General features: G+C 31.6%; 1 protein-coding gene across 4 annotated transcripts; it reads left to right on the top strand.

The window, feature by feature from the left end:
* The first annotated feature begins 1,656 nt into the window (after nt 1-1,656).
* Nucleotides 1,657-13,387, top strand: LOC145955681 (golgin candidate 1-like). Of its 4 annotated transcripts, none has more exons than XM_083070684.1 (7): nt 1,657-2,304; nt 2,387-2,461; nt 2,865-2,995; nt 3,166-3,273; nt 3,374-3,460; nt 3,573-3,671; nt 12,206-13,387. In XM_083070684.1, the coding sequence occupies exons 4-7, from the start codon at nt 3,223-3,225 to the stop codon at nt 12,272-12,274; spliced, it is 306 nt and encodes a 101-aa protein (XP_082926810.1). In that variant the 5' UTR covers nt 1,657-2,304; nt 2,387-2,461; nt 2,865-2,995; nt 3,166-3,222; the 3' UTR covers nt 12,275-13,387. The 4 variants fall into 4 exon arrangements, 3 of the variants coding, with proteins under 3 accessions (XP_082926810.1, XP_082926809.1, XP_082926811.1); XM_083070683.1 differs by having other exon boundaries at nt 1,663-2,304; nt 3,179-3,273; nt 12,206-13,383; XR_014432334.1 differs by lacking the exon at nt 12,206-13,387 and having other exon boundaries at nt 1,679-2,116; nt 2,217-2,304; nt 3,179-3,273; nt 3,573-3,884.
* The last annotated feature ends 3,015 nt before the right edge of the window (nt 13,388-16,402 follow it).

Genomic DNA, 16,402 nt, shown 5'->3' with positions numbered 1-16,402 from the left:
ATAATTTATTGTTCTTTCCAATTTTGTTAAGGTAAATAAACTTCTTTTCATAAATCCTATTTTTATTTTATTTAATGATAAAATAATTTTTAATATAAAAATATATATTTAAAATATATCTAATATACATATATATATATATATTAAAATTATATTAATTAAATATGTATATAATAGTTTATCTTAAAAATCAATTCATTCAGATATTATAAAATATTTTATTTTAAACATCAATTAAATAATACCTTGATACTTATAATTTATTTAAATATTTATAAATGAACATTACATTAATTCCATTGATTATTTTAATCCTTGTATTTATTTTAATCAAGACTTCTTAATTTTATAGGAACTAAAAATATATATTAAAATATAATATCATTTATATTTTTTTATTAGTAATAAATAAATTTATGTACAATTTTAGTCTCAAATTAACTATATATTTAATAATTTTCATTCATATTTATGACACTAAAAGTCATAATGGGGATTAAAATAATATTTTAAAAAAATACAAGTAGGATGAAAATAAGTTAGATCATGCCAAACTTTATATAAACTATATTTATTTTATAAAATTAAAGTCTAAACCTGAATTATTATTTATTATAGTCTTCTACATAGTTTTGACTTAACTTTTTTAAACTTTGTCTTCTTAATTTGTCAAAGAACTTATTTCATATTAAGAACGTCAAATACACAAAAAAAATCAATAAATAAAAAAATACATTTTTAAATACCATGTGAAATGTATAACCTATTTTCATAATTACAAAGACTAAAAAAAAATTCAGTTATAAATTTGAGAGATAAAAGACAAATTTTCTCAACATTTTAAATACTAAAAATATTAAATAAATCATTATCTCAATACCTTAATACTGTGTTTGGATGAAAAATTCGAATTAAGTAATTCATTTGTTTGAATAATTTCAACTTCTTTGAAGTAAAATACCTTGTTTGGATAGAGAAATTATAAAGAATTTGAAATTCATACATTTGTAAAAAATTTTAAAATAGTAAAATTTCAAATTTTCAAAAAAAGTAAGAATTTAAAATTACTCATATTTTTTTTTCTTATTTCACTCATATATTTTATCTTATCTCTTCATGTTTTTAATTATTGAATATTAAAAAATATTTTTAAAATTATTAAATATTATATAATATTATTTTTTAAAATTATTAAATATTTAAAAATTAGTTAATATTTATTTTTATAAAATTTAATTTAAAAATGTTAACATAAAAATATATTTTTAAAATTATATTTTTATACATAAAAGTGCATTTAAGTTTTTAAAATATAGGTCTATTTTTTTAAAAAAAATTCTTATAATATATTTTAATAAAATAAGTACCTTTTTAGGTTTTAATGTGTTTTTTTTTTCAATAAACAGTTTTGTGTTTTTTTTAAAGAAATATCTCTCATCTACTAATTAAAGAATTGTTATTTTTAAATATTTATTTAAAAACACTTGCTTTTAAGTTAAAAAAAATGGATCCTTTATTATATTACATCAAAATAAATCTAGTCAATTTACCATAGATATATAATTTAATAAATGCATTTAATATTTTAATGTGATGGTCATTAATTAATTAATGAATGATTTTAATATAAATAGTTGTGAAATGGGCGGGGTAGGGAAATAAAGAGGAGTTGGGAACTTTCGTCAAAATAAGTTTTGGTGCCAAAACTCTCCGCACACTAAAAATCCATTTTAGTTTTTTCCCTCTCATTTCAAACCCTTTCTCTCTCTCTCTCTCTTTAAATGCTTTTCACCTTCCCTCTCTCTCACTGCCTTCGCCTACTGACGCCGCAAGGGAGCCGGTGGATGCTCCTCCCACACCAAATCTCTTTCTCCAAACCCTAGAAAACGCCGAATCGACCGTTCACGTTGCTCTACACGCACGTGATCGCGTTCACGCTGTACAAGTTGGAGACCATAACGAAGAGCTTCCGCGGCGACTACATCCTCGGCGAGGGAGGGTTCGAACTGTTTACAAAGGCTACATTGATGAGAACGTGAGAGTGGGACTCAAATGGCTACCTGTAGCGGTCAAAGTGTTGAACAAGGAGGGACTACAGGGACATCGCGAGTGGCTCGTGCATTTTGCGTCTTGCATTTTGCGTTTTGCGTTTTGCATCTTTTTTTTATTTTAGTTTGTCTGGTTAATTTTTGTGTGTGTGTGTTTTTGTGGTGCAGACGGAGGTGAATTTTCTAGGGCAGCTTAGGCATCCTAATCTGGTGAAGTTGATTGGGTACTCCTGGCACTCTTCTTCAGATCTTTCAGGTTCTAACTTTGCTCAATTTTTTTCTCTTTTGGTTGGTTCTGTTTAGATGGTGTCTTGATTGAATATTTGACCCTTTTTCAGGTCATCGGAAGTGAGGGTTGGGGTGGACTCTATAGTGGCCTCAAGCCTTCTCTTCTTGGAACTTTTGCTTCTCAGGTTATCAAGTTTCAGTTTTTAACCATACCCCATAATAGCCTTTGCCCATTATTCAGTATTCACCATTCATAAAGATGCAAAGTTCAAGGCTTAAGGCCCTATTTGAATAATTTTTTTTTAATAAATACAAGTTAAAATGGATTAAGTTTATCTTACAAGTTAAAATTAATTTATCCACCAGTTAAAATCAACTTTTGTATAAGCTAAATGAGAGAATTTCTATAAATTAGTTTATGTATAAGTTGTATTATAACTTAATGAGAAAATTTTTATTCATTTCATCTTTTTATTTTCCCCTGGTATATAAGTGTATGAAAAGTTTATCAAAACATGGCTAAAATGTGATACGTGATGTGCTTTTCTGTGGGGTTGTTATCTAAATGCTTATTTTAAATGTTATCAGGGCATTTACTATTATTTCTATCAAGTTTTCAAGAACAAGGCCGTGGCCATTGCAGCTGCGCGGAAAGTGAAAGGGCATGGAAATGGTATTGTTGGGATGTTTGGTTGGCTTGTTGTGGCTGCAATTGATGGGTGAGCACTCCATCATGCCACTTTTGTTTGAATGTTTCATTTCATACTACTCTTGTCTATGGTGTGTTTATTTGATTCATAATGGAAATAATTTATTTCCATTATTTTTGTTGTGGCCTGTTAACTGAGACAGAATATTTGATGGATCAAATTATTAATTTTAACTTTAGATTTTATATGCAGGTAAGTAGGTTCATACTACACTAGTCATATTTTACCAGGAAAGCATGGAATCAATGATGAGAAATCGAGAACTAACAGAAACAAGGATGATGCAGGTAAGTAGGTTCTCTGATCCATGTAAGATTACTATAATTATACAATATTTCCCATTCATGTGATGAAGCTGTTTGCATATTAAAACTGCTGATCTTTTAGGCTCTAAGAGAGGACCTAGCATCTGCTGAGCGAAGAGCAGAAGAGGAGCGTGCTGCAGAACTTGAGCAGAAGGTGGCACTTCTTGAGGTACATGAATAAATAGTTAACGTTTTTTCCTTTTTGAATGTGAAGGCTGATTAGTGATTACTATTCTGAAAGAAAAATCTGCTAAAATGTTTTTGGTAACATCTATTATCAGGTTGAATGTGCAACTTTAAATCAAGAACTACAAGACATGGAAGCCCGTGTGCGCCGGGAACAAAAAAAGTCACCAGAAGAGGCAAATCAAGTAAAACAGGTATTTAAACAGATTATTGAGAAGAAAGTAGGCCATTTTTTTTAACTTTATTAGGTTTCCTTATATTTCATACTGTCTACAAAGTTTATCGATAAGTGTATAGCATATTTAGAGTCAATGTCGTTTGTTGTTTATTGCCACCAATTCAAAGCACTTTCGATTTTCTGTATAAATATAACTAGAGCACATATTTTGATTATTTTCTATCTTATATGCATATTAAATGTCACTGTTTAGAAGTAGACCGTTCCCCCTGTTTTTGCTACTTTACATAACTGAAACACTTACTACTTTTATGTTTGTCCCTCTGATTCTTTTGAAATACATACTACTGATACTAGACCTCAATGCCATTTCTTTTATCAAAAGAAAATGCAAGAGGAAAAAATTTCATGCAGCACTATCTCTACATTCATGCAGCACTATCTCTACATTTATTTTTTATTGTCTACTGCCTAGTAGAACATACATCCTCTTGCACCTTGCTCTAAATTTGAGGATTGTGTATTGTATAGATTTCAGATCAAATTAGTCTGAAATTTGGCCTGTTTCACTAAAATTTGTTCAACTTTTATTTCATTTTGATTCTCATTACCTATATAATTAGAATTTATTGATAAAAAAAAAAGACCCCATCCACCTGTTAGGATCAAATAGTCCCTGTTAGGATCAAACTGTGCATTAATTGTATGTTTGGTAGATAGGTATAAGGTCATCACTATATAAGCAATCTAGCTTAGTAAAATTAGGTTGCTTCATGTGTATTGTTTGAAGGGGTTTCTTTGCCTAAATGTGTGCCTTGTGGATTTTGATCTCTAAATGATGAAAAGTATCATGGCTATGGATATACTCCAATGAAGCTTTATTGTCATAGTTACACTGATAGAGGTCATTCATTATTTTTCATGTGTTGTCTTGCCCATTAAGCACATCATTAATCTTGGGAACTCTTCTTGATGTCTGTATTGTTCTTTTATCTTCATTTTAAATGATATCATGCATTTTCATAAAAAAGACTTGATATTTTTGTTTTGATTGAAATTTTTTCAATAATAGGCTCTGGTAATCGATTACAAGAAATGGGTAATCGATTACCAGAGAACCTTTTAATAAGTAAATTTCGAACATATGATGTCTGGTAATCGATTACATGTATAGGTAATCGATTACCAGACTCTTAAAAACAATGGTTTCCTCAGATTTAGGCATCAACAGTTAGTGAGGGATTCATCCCAGTTTGTGACGGATTTAATCCCTCACAAATTGCGAGGGATTTAATCCCTCGCAAATTGTGACGGATTCTACTTAATTAAAGTCATCACAGTTTGTGACGGATTTAATCCCTCACAAATTGCGAGGGATTTAATCCCTCGCAAATTGTGACGGATTCTACTTAATTAGAGTCATCACAGTTTGTGACGGATTTAATCCCTCACAAATTGCGAGGGATTTAATCCCTCGCAAATTGTGACGGATTCTACTTAATTAGAGTCATCACAGTTTGTGACGGATTTAATCCCTCACAAATTGCGAGGGATTTAATCCCTCACAAATTGCGACGGATTTTTATTAATTTCTAAACATTTATTGTTACAAATTAGTGACGGAAATTATATTGTTTGTGACGCCTTAATTCCGTCACTAATTGTGACGGAGAAAATAATCCGTCACTAAATATTTTGTGACGCCAAATTTTGTGACGGAATCATTTCCGTCACAAATTCCGTCACTAACTGATTTGTGACGGATTTTTTGAAGTTTAGTGACGGATTTTTTCCCTCTCTAATTTTAATTTTTCTAGTAGTGTTTTCGGTAGCTTATCTCATAAGAACTCCACAGTTAAGCATGCTTGACTTGGAGTAATATAGGGATGGGTGACCTTCTGGGAAGTTTCCCAAAAATTGTGTAATTAAGGACAAAACATGCTGAAAAGTGAAGTATTGTGAAATAGAATCCTTGAGAGGCCAAAAATGTGTGTTTCGTAGGACCGAATTTGCGACGCCTATAAAATTTAATAAAATAAAAAATAAATCTTTAGCAACCGATATAGCGACGATTTATTCGGTCACTAATTTGGTCCCCATACACATTAGCAACCAAAATCATTGTAACCATTTTGCGACCAAAATTTTCAGTCGCTAAACCAAAATTTTCGGTCGCTATATATAGCTTTGCGACTAGGGTTTTTGCGACTACTTAAATTCAGTCGCTAAAGTAAATAGCGACCGATTTTAGCAATTTAGCGACCGATTTTGGTGGTTGCTAAATGAATTTTTTTTTTGTGTTTTCTAAAAAAAGTGATGCACTTTTTCTAACATATGCATGCTTTTGCTTTTGCGTGCTTTTCTTCTTCTTCATTTCTTTATTTAGATCGCACGTTTTACGTTCAAAGCTTCTGTGTGGTTGTAGACAATGCCTTGGTTTGTCTCTTGAGACTTGCTTCTTTAATTGCTTGCGTAGCAATCTTCGTCTTCGGCTGTTAGTTTTGTGCATCTTAATCTTGACCTTCATCTCAAGGTCTGAGTTTAATGCTTTGCTTTTTCTTTGATCTGGTCAACAATATGAATAGACAAACATTGTTTCCGTCTGGAGTGTCTTTCAATTTGTGTTGTCCTTCATCTGATGCATGGTTGAGTTTCTTCTTATCTTTGTCTCACGCTTGGTCCATTTCTTCACGTTGTAGTAGAGGTTGTTCTTGACACAAATCCATCTAATATTAGACTCATAGTCGTCTGGTGCACATATTGTATTTTTTCTATTTAATGGCTTGAATTCTCTAGTTCTCATGATGTGCCTTGCCTTAAGTATTCTTTTGATAGAGTTGACCATCTAGCTTCTTCTGATGTTCGACACGGCTTTCCTTGTTCCAGGTTTGGTCTCGCTTTGGCTTTTCTTCTGATACTTTAATGTCTCTTTCTAGTAGTAGTCCTTATCTGATGTTTGTTCAATGTTCTTCCATCTGTGAGCAGACCTCGTTTTGATGCTTAACTAACCGTCATCTGATTCTCTTGTTTAGTTTGCACAGGCTTCGTTGATTCTTGCATTTAATCTATATGATCTTGCATTAAATGTTTGCTTGCTAAATCTATTTTTCATGGAGTCTTTTTGTACTGTTTGTTTGCTTCTATATCTGGTATTAATCATGACCTGGACATTTCTGTACTTTCCTAGTGTTGTAGCTATAGAGGCGTTGTCCTTTGCTGACTGGTAGGTATACTTGCTCTGACACATGCAACTTTGATTTGTGGATAAGCACTAGTCCTATTTGTTCTTCTCTCTTCTTCTATTTTGGTGACTTCATGTGTTCTTCTGAGAGTGTGGATGCTAGGTAGTTCTTCTCATTGTGACTTCAGGCGCAATCCAGCCTTCTTGGTTTTCGTCTGTTCATTTGAGTCTCAATCTGGTTAGCTTGTCATCGTCCATGGTCTTGTATTTGAAATACTAACCCACTTGTTAGAAATAACAACATGTATTATATTTGTCTCATTCAAAACCTTCTAGAAATTATTTTCGTCTTCGTCTGACTTCACAATCTCTCCCTTTTTGATGATGACAAATATAATTGATCAAATGGTTTCAGATACACTAAATCAGAGGTATTTGTATATTATAGCAGGTTCATTTCATTTCTCCCCCTTAGTTTATGCACTCCCCCTTACTAGATTATCTCTTAGCTGTGTTTGATAAATTGATCAATTCTTTTCTATTTCTCCCCCTTTGTAATCATCAAAAAGAAATAGATACCAAAGTAGATATCAAGATTATTTATTATAGCTAGACCATAATGTTTTGATCGGAGCATGAATATCAAAACCTTTTATCAGAGCATTTTGTTTATCAAGATGATAACCTTCCATGAACCTTATATACTTAGTTAAACTATATTAAGTTTGAACAGCAGACGTACATGGGAGAGGGAAAAAATGTGTACAAGAAGAACTTATTATTATTTTTCTCATTTGTAGTCATCAAGATGGATGAGTTTCTAAAGGTAATCAGACATCAAAAGGATTTATATACAGGCTAAATGTTTAGGGAGTAAGAAAATCTTGTAGTCATGAGCAGATCAATTTATGTATAAATAAAAAAAATGCATTAATTTGAATCAGAAATATGTGCCATATGAAGACTCTGTATGATCAAATAAAAAAAATTATTATGATTATACAGACGAAATAGATAAGTTTTTGGAAACATTCTAACACTAGAAGATTTATCATATCCATCGACAAAGGAAAATAACATTGAGCAGATTATTCCCCATATTGTGGCTTATTCTGTTAGATTTCTTTTGAGATAGGTTTGAGATCATTTGGATGAGTATAACTCTCTAGGTATCATTTTCTTTTACAGTTGTTGAAGGGATATGTATGGTGTTATGATATTTTTGAGTTGATAGGCAATGCAAGGATAAAAATTGATTTTTGTCATGATGTTCTGAGATATCATGTGGATTGAGAGGTTGTTTAAGGTTGTATGATGCTATGTGGTAAATTTAGTTCATGTACATGTTATGTGGTGTAAACAGTGATTGATTCGTACATGCTTAGGGATGATATATATCAAATGTTTGAAGTAGGTATTCTAAGATGATTTGTTATGTGTGTATGTTGATACGAGGATTAATTAGTGGATGTTTGTGAGTTTAGTAAGGTTGACCTCAAGGTGTGATATCATCAGTTGGAGTTAAGAGTGAGGATTTATCCAAGACAGTTTTAGGCTAAGTTATCTGAGTATGATTTTTGGTTGTATGAAGTGAGTTTTCTAGGTCTTTTAAATTTTAGTGGAGGTATAATGTAGATTTATCAAACGTAGAAGTTGTACTTAAGTGGGAGATACCAAAGTCATTTAGTGAGGTTAAGAGTTTTCTTAGATTAGCTTATTATTATAGGAGAGTTATTGAGGAAATTTCTAAGATAGCATTACCTTTGACTAGATTGACTAGGAAGAGAGAGTTGCCTTTATGTGGAATAGTAAGTGTGAGAGTAGTTCCAAACTCTTAAGGAAATATTGACTAGTGTTAATATTACTGGATTTTAGTAAGTCTTATGTGATATATAGTGATGCTTCTAAGATAGGTTTGGATGGAGTGTTGATGCAAGAAGGAAATGTAGTAGCTTATGTTTCTAGGCAATTGAAAGTTCATGAGAGGAATTACCTTATCTATGACCTTGAGTTAGCAGTTATGATATTTACACTAAGATTTGGAGACATTACCTAGATGATTCTAAGCTTGAGGTGTTTAGTGATCGTTAGAGCCTTAAATATCTTTTGAACAAAGGAGATAGTTGAAATTTCTTAAGGACTAGGATTTCAATCTTAGTTGTTATCTAGGTAAAGCCAATGTGGTGATCGATGCTTTGAGTAGGAAACCTCTATATTTATCTTCCCTTATAATTAGAGAGATGGATCCTTGGGCTTAAATTAGGGATTTAAGTTGACTGGTGAAGATTACTCCTAGTAGTATGAAACTGGGTATGACTCGAGTAACTAGTGGATTGTGAAAGGAAAAATTGGAGGAGCATAATTAGTTTATTCATTTTAGTGATAAGATATGAGGCTATAGGACAAGATAATGGATAAGAGATTGCCTTAAGTATAGATGGAGTAGTAAAACTTTGAGATCGAGTATGTGTACCTAGTGAACTTAAGCTTAGGAGGTTGATCTTTAGAGAGGGTCATAGAAGAAAAGCTAATATTGTGGCAGATGCCTTGAGAAGGATGACCATTCACCTACCATCTTTGATGATTTAAGGGTTGAATTTGATTGAAGAGTTAGAAACTTAAGCGTGATGTGTGAGCTTACCCTTAGAAGCATTGAATTTAGTATGTCGAAAGTGACTAGTGAATTAATGGATGAGATTAGAGAAGCCTAGGAGTTAGATCCTTTCTTAGTGAACCAAGTGGAGAGGATTGGTAGGGGTATAGATAACACTTTACGAGTGGAAGTTGATGGTGTTTTGGGGTTCAATGATAGGATCCATGTGCCTAGTAATCTTTAATTTAAGAAGATGATCTTAGAGGGAGGACATAAGAGTATTCTTAACATTCATTTAGGAGCTACTAAGATGTATCAGAGTGGCGCAGCGGAAGCGTGGTGGACTAAGATGAAAGAGAGGAGTAGAGAAATTTGTGTACTCATGTGTAGTATCCTAGAAGTCTAAGGTCGAACTCTAGAAGTCTTTAAGATTTTTATAGCCTTTAGACGTCCTAGTTTGGAAGTGAGATTTTATATCTATGGACTTAGTTGTAGTTTTGCTTGACATGTTTAAGAAATTTAATCTTATTTGGTTAGTGGATAAACTCACCAAGGTGGCTCACCTTACCCTTGTTGATATTAGATCTTCTTTAGAGAGATTGATAGAGATGTACTTTAACGAGGTAGTAAGGTTACATGAGATTTTCTATTTGATCTTATTTGGTTAGTGTAGTTTCTAATGGGAAATATTTAGGAAAGTGTTACATGAGAATTAGAAAGCAAGATACGAGGAGTCTACCCATTTCTGTTGCAGGAAAATTTCGGGGACGAAATTTCATAAAGGAGGGGAGAATTGTAACATCCCGAATTTTCTACTAGTATAATGATTATTTATTATTTATTTTATATTTATGGAGATTATTTTATTATAGCTATTTTAATGGGTTTTATAGAATGTTTTAAAGGTTTTTAATAATTATGACTATTTTAACAATAAATATTTATGAAAATTATTTTGTAATATTTTAATTTTTAGTAGCCCAGAACAGGTTGTTCTCAAATTGGAACGGGCCATTCCAGACTACTAAAATGGCCTAGAAAGATTAGGTTGGAACGGACCGTTCCAACACATGATTCACTGAGTAAACTTTGAACCCAGAATGGGCCGTTCTAATTTGGGAACAGGCTATTCCAAATGTGCCTGTTGTGAGTTGAAACTCATATCCAGAACGGGCCGTTTTGATTCTGGAACGGGTCATTCCAAATGTGAATTTTGGACATGAAGTATGAGTCCAGAACGAGTCGTTCCGAATATGAAATTTATGTATGATGAATGATTCCAGAATGGGCCGTTCCAGTTTCAAAATAGTTCGTTCTGGTGACTACTGATGCCTATAAATAGAACGCTCTGTCACTCCAAAAGCACATTTTTCACTTTTCACCTCTTTTTCTTTTACACCCTCTGAAGACCAAGGGGGAACCTAGAGGAGGAGACCAACAAGATCTAGCTTTAGTTTCAGCTCCTACTTATCGAGGTAAGGGGAGGAGTGAGAAACCTCGCTTTAGGTGTAGGAATATCTGTTGGGTAGTGGGATTGGCCCCCAATCCTGTGTTTGTTGTAATTTTTTGTATGCTCATGTATGAGGGATTTTTCCCCAATTGTATTTGTTTTGCCTATTATTTTTTATATGTAATTAATTGTATGATTTGAGATCTCTATGGGTTCCTATGGTAAACTCTAAGGGAATGCAATGGTGATGTAAGAGGAGATGGTTTGAAGAGGTAATTGTATGAGTTAATTGTATTGTTTTAAATGTTTATCGTGTGAATTAGAGTGTTCTGTGGGTTCTTGTGGGAATCCTATGAGAAACAGGCAAAATATGAATGTTTTCTGTTTTGCTTTCTCTGATTGTTCTAATTTATTCCTTGTTGAATGAGATGTATAAATATGTGTTTATTTTTTAAAATAAACAAGTTTTGATATGAATTAGAGTGATCTGTGGGTTCTTGTGGGAACCTTATGAGAAATAGGCAAATTTTAAATGTTTAAATGATTTCTGTTTTACCTTTTGAGTTTTCTGTTGTGTTCCTTAATGTTTGCAGAATGTAAATATGTGTTTAATTTTGCAAATAAATGAGTTTTAATATGGATTAAAGTGCTCTGTGAGAATTGTGAATATAATGTGATAATGTGATAATGTGAATATGATGATGAAATATGATAATGAAATATGATGATGAAATGTGATGATGAAATGTGATGATGAGATGTGATGATAATAATGTGATATGAGAATGCATAGAGTCTTGATTGACATGCATCATGGGCATAAATGTTTTTAAGGGTACGATATGGAATACACCGCCAGAGAAAGCCCCTAGTGTAAAAGCTTTGGGGATTAGTCCTTGGGGATAACTCGGTTTAGAAGTCCCAGTCTCGCCCATTGTATGCATGGGATGTATCTTGTGCGGCTTAGCTATCCCGACGAGACTCTGGTAATATGTCCTTCTGGTGAGAGTGCGTAGAGGGTGTGACCCGGCATGTACTCCTAAACTACTCTTCATGTATTGCTAGCAGCAATATGCCATGTGATGTTTTACTAGCGTCACATGCATGATAAAATGTATTCCATGTCCATACATGTGCATTTTAATGTTATATGAAAAATTGATATGTCTTGGATGAGTGAGATGTGGTGTTATTATTAATTTATCTATGTTATACCTGTCTTGTTTGTGTTTGGCTATCTGCGTATATTTCTACACTATGAGCCAGAGTGAGATGTTTCTCACTCCCTTTTTTTTCTTGTGTTGTTTTTTTTTTACTGTCATACAGGTGATTATCAGCATGAGGCTGAGGATGTTGATGATGAAGCTTAGGCTTCTATGTTGGGATTTGCTATGATAGGACATATGACATCGAGGCGTAGATAGGATAAAATTAGGATGTTTTTTCTGTTAAATTATTTTGAAGACCTTAACTTTATTTTTTATATAATTACCACTGATTATGTTATTTGTTTAAGTTATGAATGTGGTGCTCTCTATCTGAACATGTTTGGTATTTTAAAAATGAAAGACTGTGGTATTTCAAAATTTTATTATTTGTATTATGATATGCGGGGTAGAGGGTGTCACACACTGCTTTCCTTGTTCCAGGTTTGGTTTCGCTTTGGCTTTTCTTCTGATACTTCAATGTCTTTTTCTGGTATAGTATTCCTTATCTGATGTTTGTTCAATGTTCTTCCGTCCGTGAGCAGACCTCGTTTTGATGCTTGACTAACCATCATCTGATTCTTTTGTTTAGTTTGCATAGGCTTCGTTGATTCTTGCATTTAATGCATCTGATCTTACATTAAATGTTTGCTTGCTGAATCTGTGTTTCATGGAGTCTTTTTGTACTGTTTGTTTGCTTCTATATCTGGTGTTAATCATGACCTAGATATTTCTGTACTTTCCTGGTGTTGTAGCTACAGAGGCATTGTCCTTTGCTGACTGGTAGGTGTACTTCCTCTGATACATGCAACTTTGATTTGTGGATAAGCACTAGTCCTATTTTGCTCTTCTCTCTTCTTCTATTTTGGTGACTTCATGTATTCTTTTGAGAGTGTGGATGCTAGGTAGTTCTTCTCGTTGTGACTTCAGACGCAATCCATCCTTCTTGGTTTTCGTCTATTCATTTGAGTCTCCGTCTGGTCTGCTTGTCATCGTCCATGGTCTTGTATCTGAAACACTAACACACTTGTTAGAAATAACAACATGTATTATATTTGTCTCATTCAAAACCTTGCTGGGAATTGCTTTCATCTTCGTCTGCCTTAACATCAAATGTATCATAGGATATTCATCTCTGTAGACTAAGGTGTTCAAAACATATGTGTCTTAGGAACAAAACCTTAGTCAGTGTACCAACATTAACATTCTCTTCATGAGAGTAAGCCAAACACTCAATCATTGTAAAGACTAAGGTTGCATAACATAGTGAGTGTAGAAATCTATGTATCCTCTCTAGGAGAGTAAACCATACACTCAAACCAAACTTGTCTAGCTGACATTGTAAAGCCTGAAGAGGCTAGGGAAAGAATACTTGTAAAGTCCCGAGGGGCTTGTCAAAGAATACTCACTGTGAGCCTGAAGAGGCTAATTAAAGAATACTAGCGCTAGTGAGTGAAGCTGGCGGGCGCCCAGGAATGGTCGAGAATACTTGGACTAGGAGTGGTTTTGACCTGGGTGGTCCATAATACTCACTACTATCCAGAAGTGGCTGATAAGATTATACTAGCGTTGGTGAGTTAAGCCAACGGGCCAGGAGTGATCGAGAATACTTGGGGAACCAGAAGTGGTTTAAGAATACTAGCGTTGGTGAGTGAAGCCAACGAGCCAAGAGTGGTCGAGAATACTCGGGAAACTAGAAGTGGTTTAAGAATACTAGCGTTGATGAGTGAAGTCGACGGGCTAGGAGTGGTCGAGAATACTCTGGTCCAGGAGTGGACGATAATACTCAATGTTCTTCATTTTGATATCTAGTGGAACCCTTCAGTTGAAGGAGCTGGACGTAGCTCGGTTGAGCGAACCAGTATAAAATGATTGCATTGTTTTTCTTATATCTTAGACGCAAATCTTCCTTACTTATTAAATCTTTGTGAAAGACTTCGTCCAATGTTTACATATTATTAAAACTATTTTTAGATGAAGATGCATACCTTGTTTGACAAACATATTACACTGAAAGTTTCATCTACTGCCTATCCTTACACAGAACTATCTTGAAAAGGAGAATACAAGAACTTTATTTATTATTGATATATGAAACATTTTCCTTCAGTAGACGATAAATCTTTCAGACGCTATGACCTCGTGTCAAACAAACTTTGCATAACCGTGTGGTATCTAAAAGAGCATTGGATGAAGAATACCAGTCTTGTAAAAATGGCTTAAAAGTCACATACACACACACTCACATATTCAAGCCCCCTTCTATGTGTACTTCCGCTAACTTCAATTTCATCATAACTACTCACAAATTTACTTCAACAATTATATAGTAACATTCATTGTAGATCATTCACATAAACATAAATTAACAACCTAAAAGGCTTACAGATTGTCTCTCTATCTTTATCCCTCATATATGTCCATAGATGTGATAATCTTGCTCCCGCCCCCTTGCCCAGCTTGATAGGCTACATACGTTGGGTGCAAATTTCCAAGATCATCTCTGAATGCCTCTAGTTCCTCCTTGTAAATGAGAAACAAAACAAAAACCCTCTTAAGATAGAGTTGTTACTATGAAATTATTTTCTCCCACTCCAAACCTCGTTTGGACGATCCAACCATTAAAAATGAATAATTATGTCCTATGAACTTGTCGACCAAAACTCAGCTTGATCCAATAGTGGACAAATTTCTAGTTGCAATTCAAAAATCGTATGTTGCCTTGTGGATATGTGAACTAAATAATAAATTTTTTCTCTTATCTTCTCTCTTAAGTTTTACTATTATTCACTCTCTACTCACTAGAGCTCAGGAGCGTAAAATTAAAAATATTAAACATGTGCGATAGCCCTACCTTACTTTTCTTTATAATGGAGATTCTAAAATAAATCTAATCCACGTTTAATCCATTGGTAAAAAAAAATCAATTAACCATTGTCATTCTCTTTATCCTTCAATTATTTAGAGCTTAAAGATAAATAAGGTAAACATATCTTATCAAATAATTTCAAAATCTTTATTTTACCTATCTAAAACAATCTTATCCATAAAATCTCTAAATTAATTAATAACACTCCTAACTACAAGATAACCCCAAATTAATCATTTAATATTCTTTATTAACTTATTTGAAGATTTTGGGATATTAAATGTTTTTTTTATGATATTATATTATACTATTTTAGATTATTAATATATTACCATTATCATAATACTTTTCATTTCTTAAAATTATAGTATCGCTCTATTACTAGTTTATTTATTTTTAACTAATAATGTGTTATTTTTTATTGATGTTATTTTTAATTTAAATTAAGCTCAAAATTATAATATATTATTATGCTTTAAAAAATATTAATCAACATTGTATTACCATTTTAAAGATATTTAGGTTATTTTAAATATTTATTATAATATAAGTATACTTTTATTAATAAATATTAACAATTTTTTATTATGGATAATTTGAGTTCTAAGATTATTTTAATTTTATTTCGAAGTTACTTTTTTAAAATTTAATTTTCACACATAATATTTTGATTTAAATAATTTATTTTATATGTTATCAATTTAAAACATCTTAATAAACTTCACATCTTGATTTAAATGTTTCTTTTATATCTTACTTATCATTTTAAAATATTTAACATATTTAAGTAATATTTGAAAAAATTATAATATTAACACATATATATTAAATACAAATGTTTATCTTATGTTAGAGTGTTTTTAAGAATTCTTTTGACAAGAGGATTTTAAGAATTTTTTTAATCTTTTATATAATTCGATATTTATTTACATAATTATTTATGAATTATATTTTAAAATAATTTATCAATAAGTAAAAAAAATGTATTACAATATACATTGTTTATTATTAATCTAAAATAGAATTTATATATTTAAATGTATATATTTATAAAATTTTAATTATAATTCATATATTTAAATATAATATCTATTTATATATAATTTATTATTAATTTTAGTTACATATAATAATATTTAACTTATGTATTGCGCATACTAAAATATTAATTTATCATAAATCTAAAATATTATTTATATATTTAAATATTAATTTATACTAATTTTAAATATAACTTGTATATTCAAACATAGTATATATATATATATATATATATATATATATATATTATAAATTTTAATAAACTTTTATATGTTAAACACGAATCTCTAGAACATTTTAAAAGATTTTTCTTTTGACTAGAGAACTTTTAGAAATTTTTTTAATTTATTATCTAATTTGATTTTTATTTTCCTGATTATTTATGAATTAAATTTTAATATCATTAAA

This window comes from Cajanus cajan, chromosome 3 (assembly GCF_000230855.2).
Source record: "Cajanus cajan strain Asha chromosome 3, NIPB_CcT2T_4, whole genome shotgun sequence".
In the NCBI taxonomy this organism is placed as follows: Eukaryota; Viridiplantae; Streptophyta; class Magnoliopsida; order Fabales; family Fabaceae; genus Cajanus; species Cajanus cajan.
The sequence above is the reverse complement of the archived record's forward strand: the minus strand, read 5'-3'. Positions and strand labels throughout refer to the sequence as shown.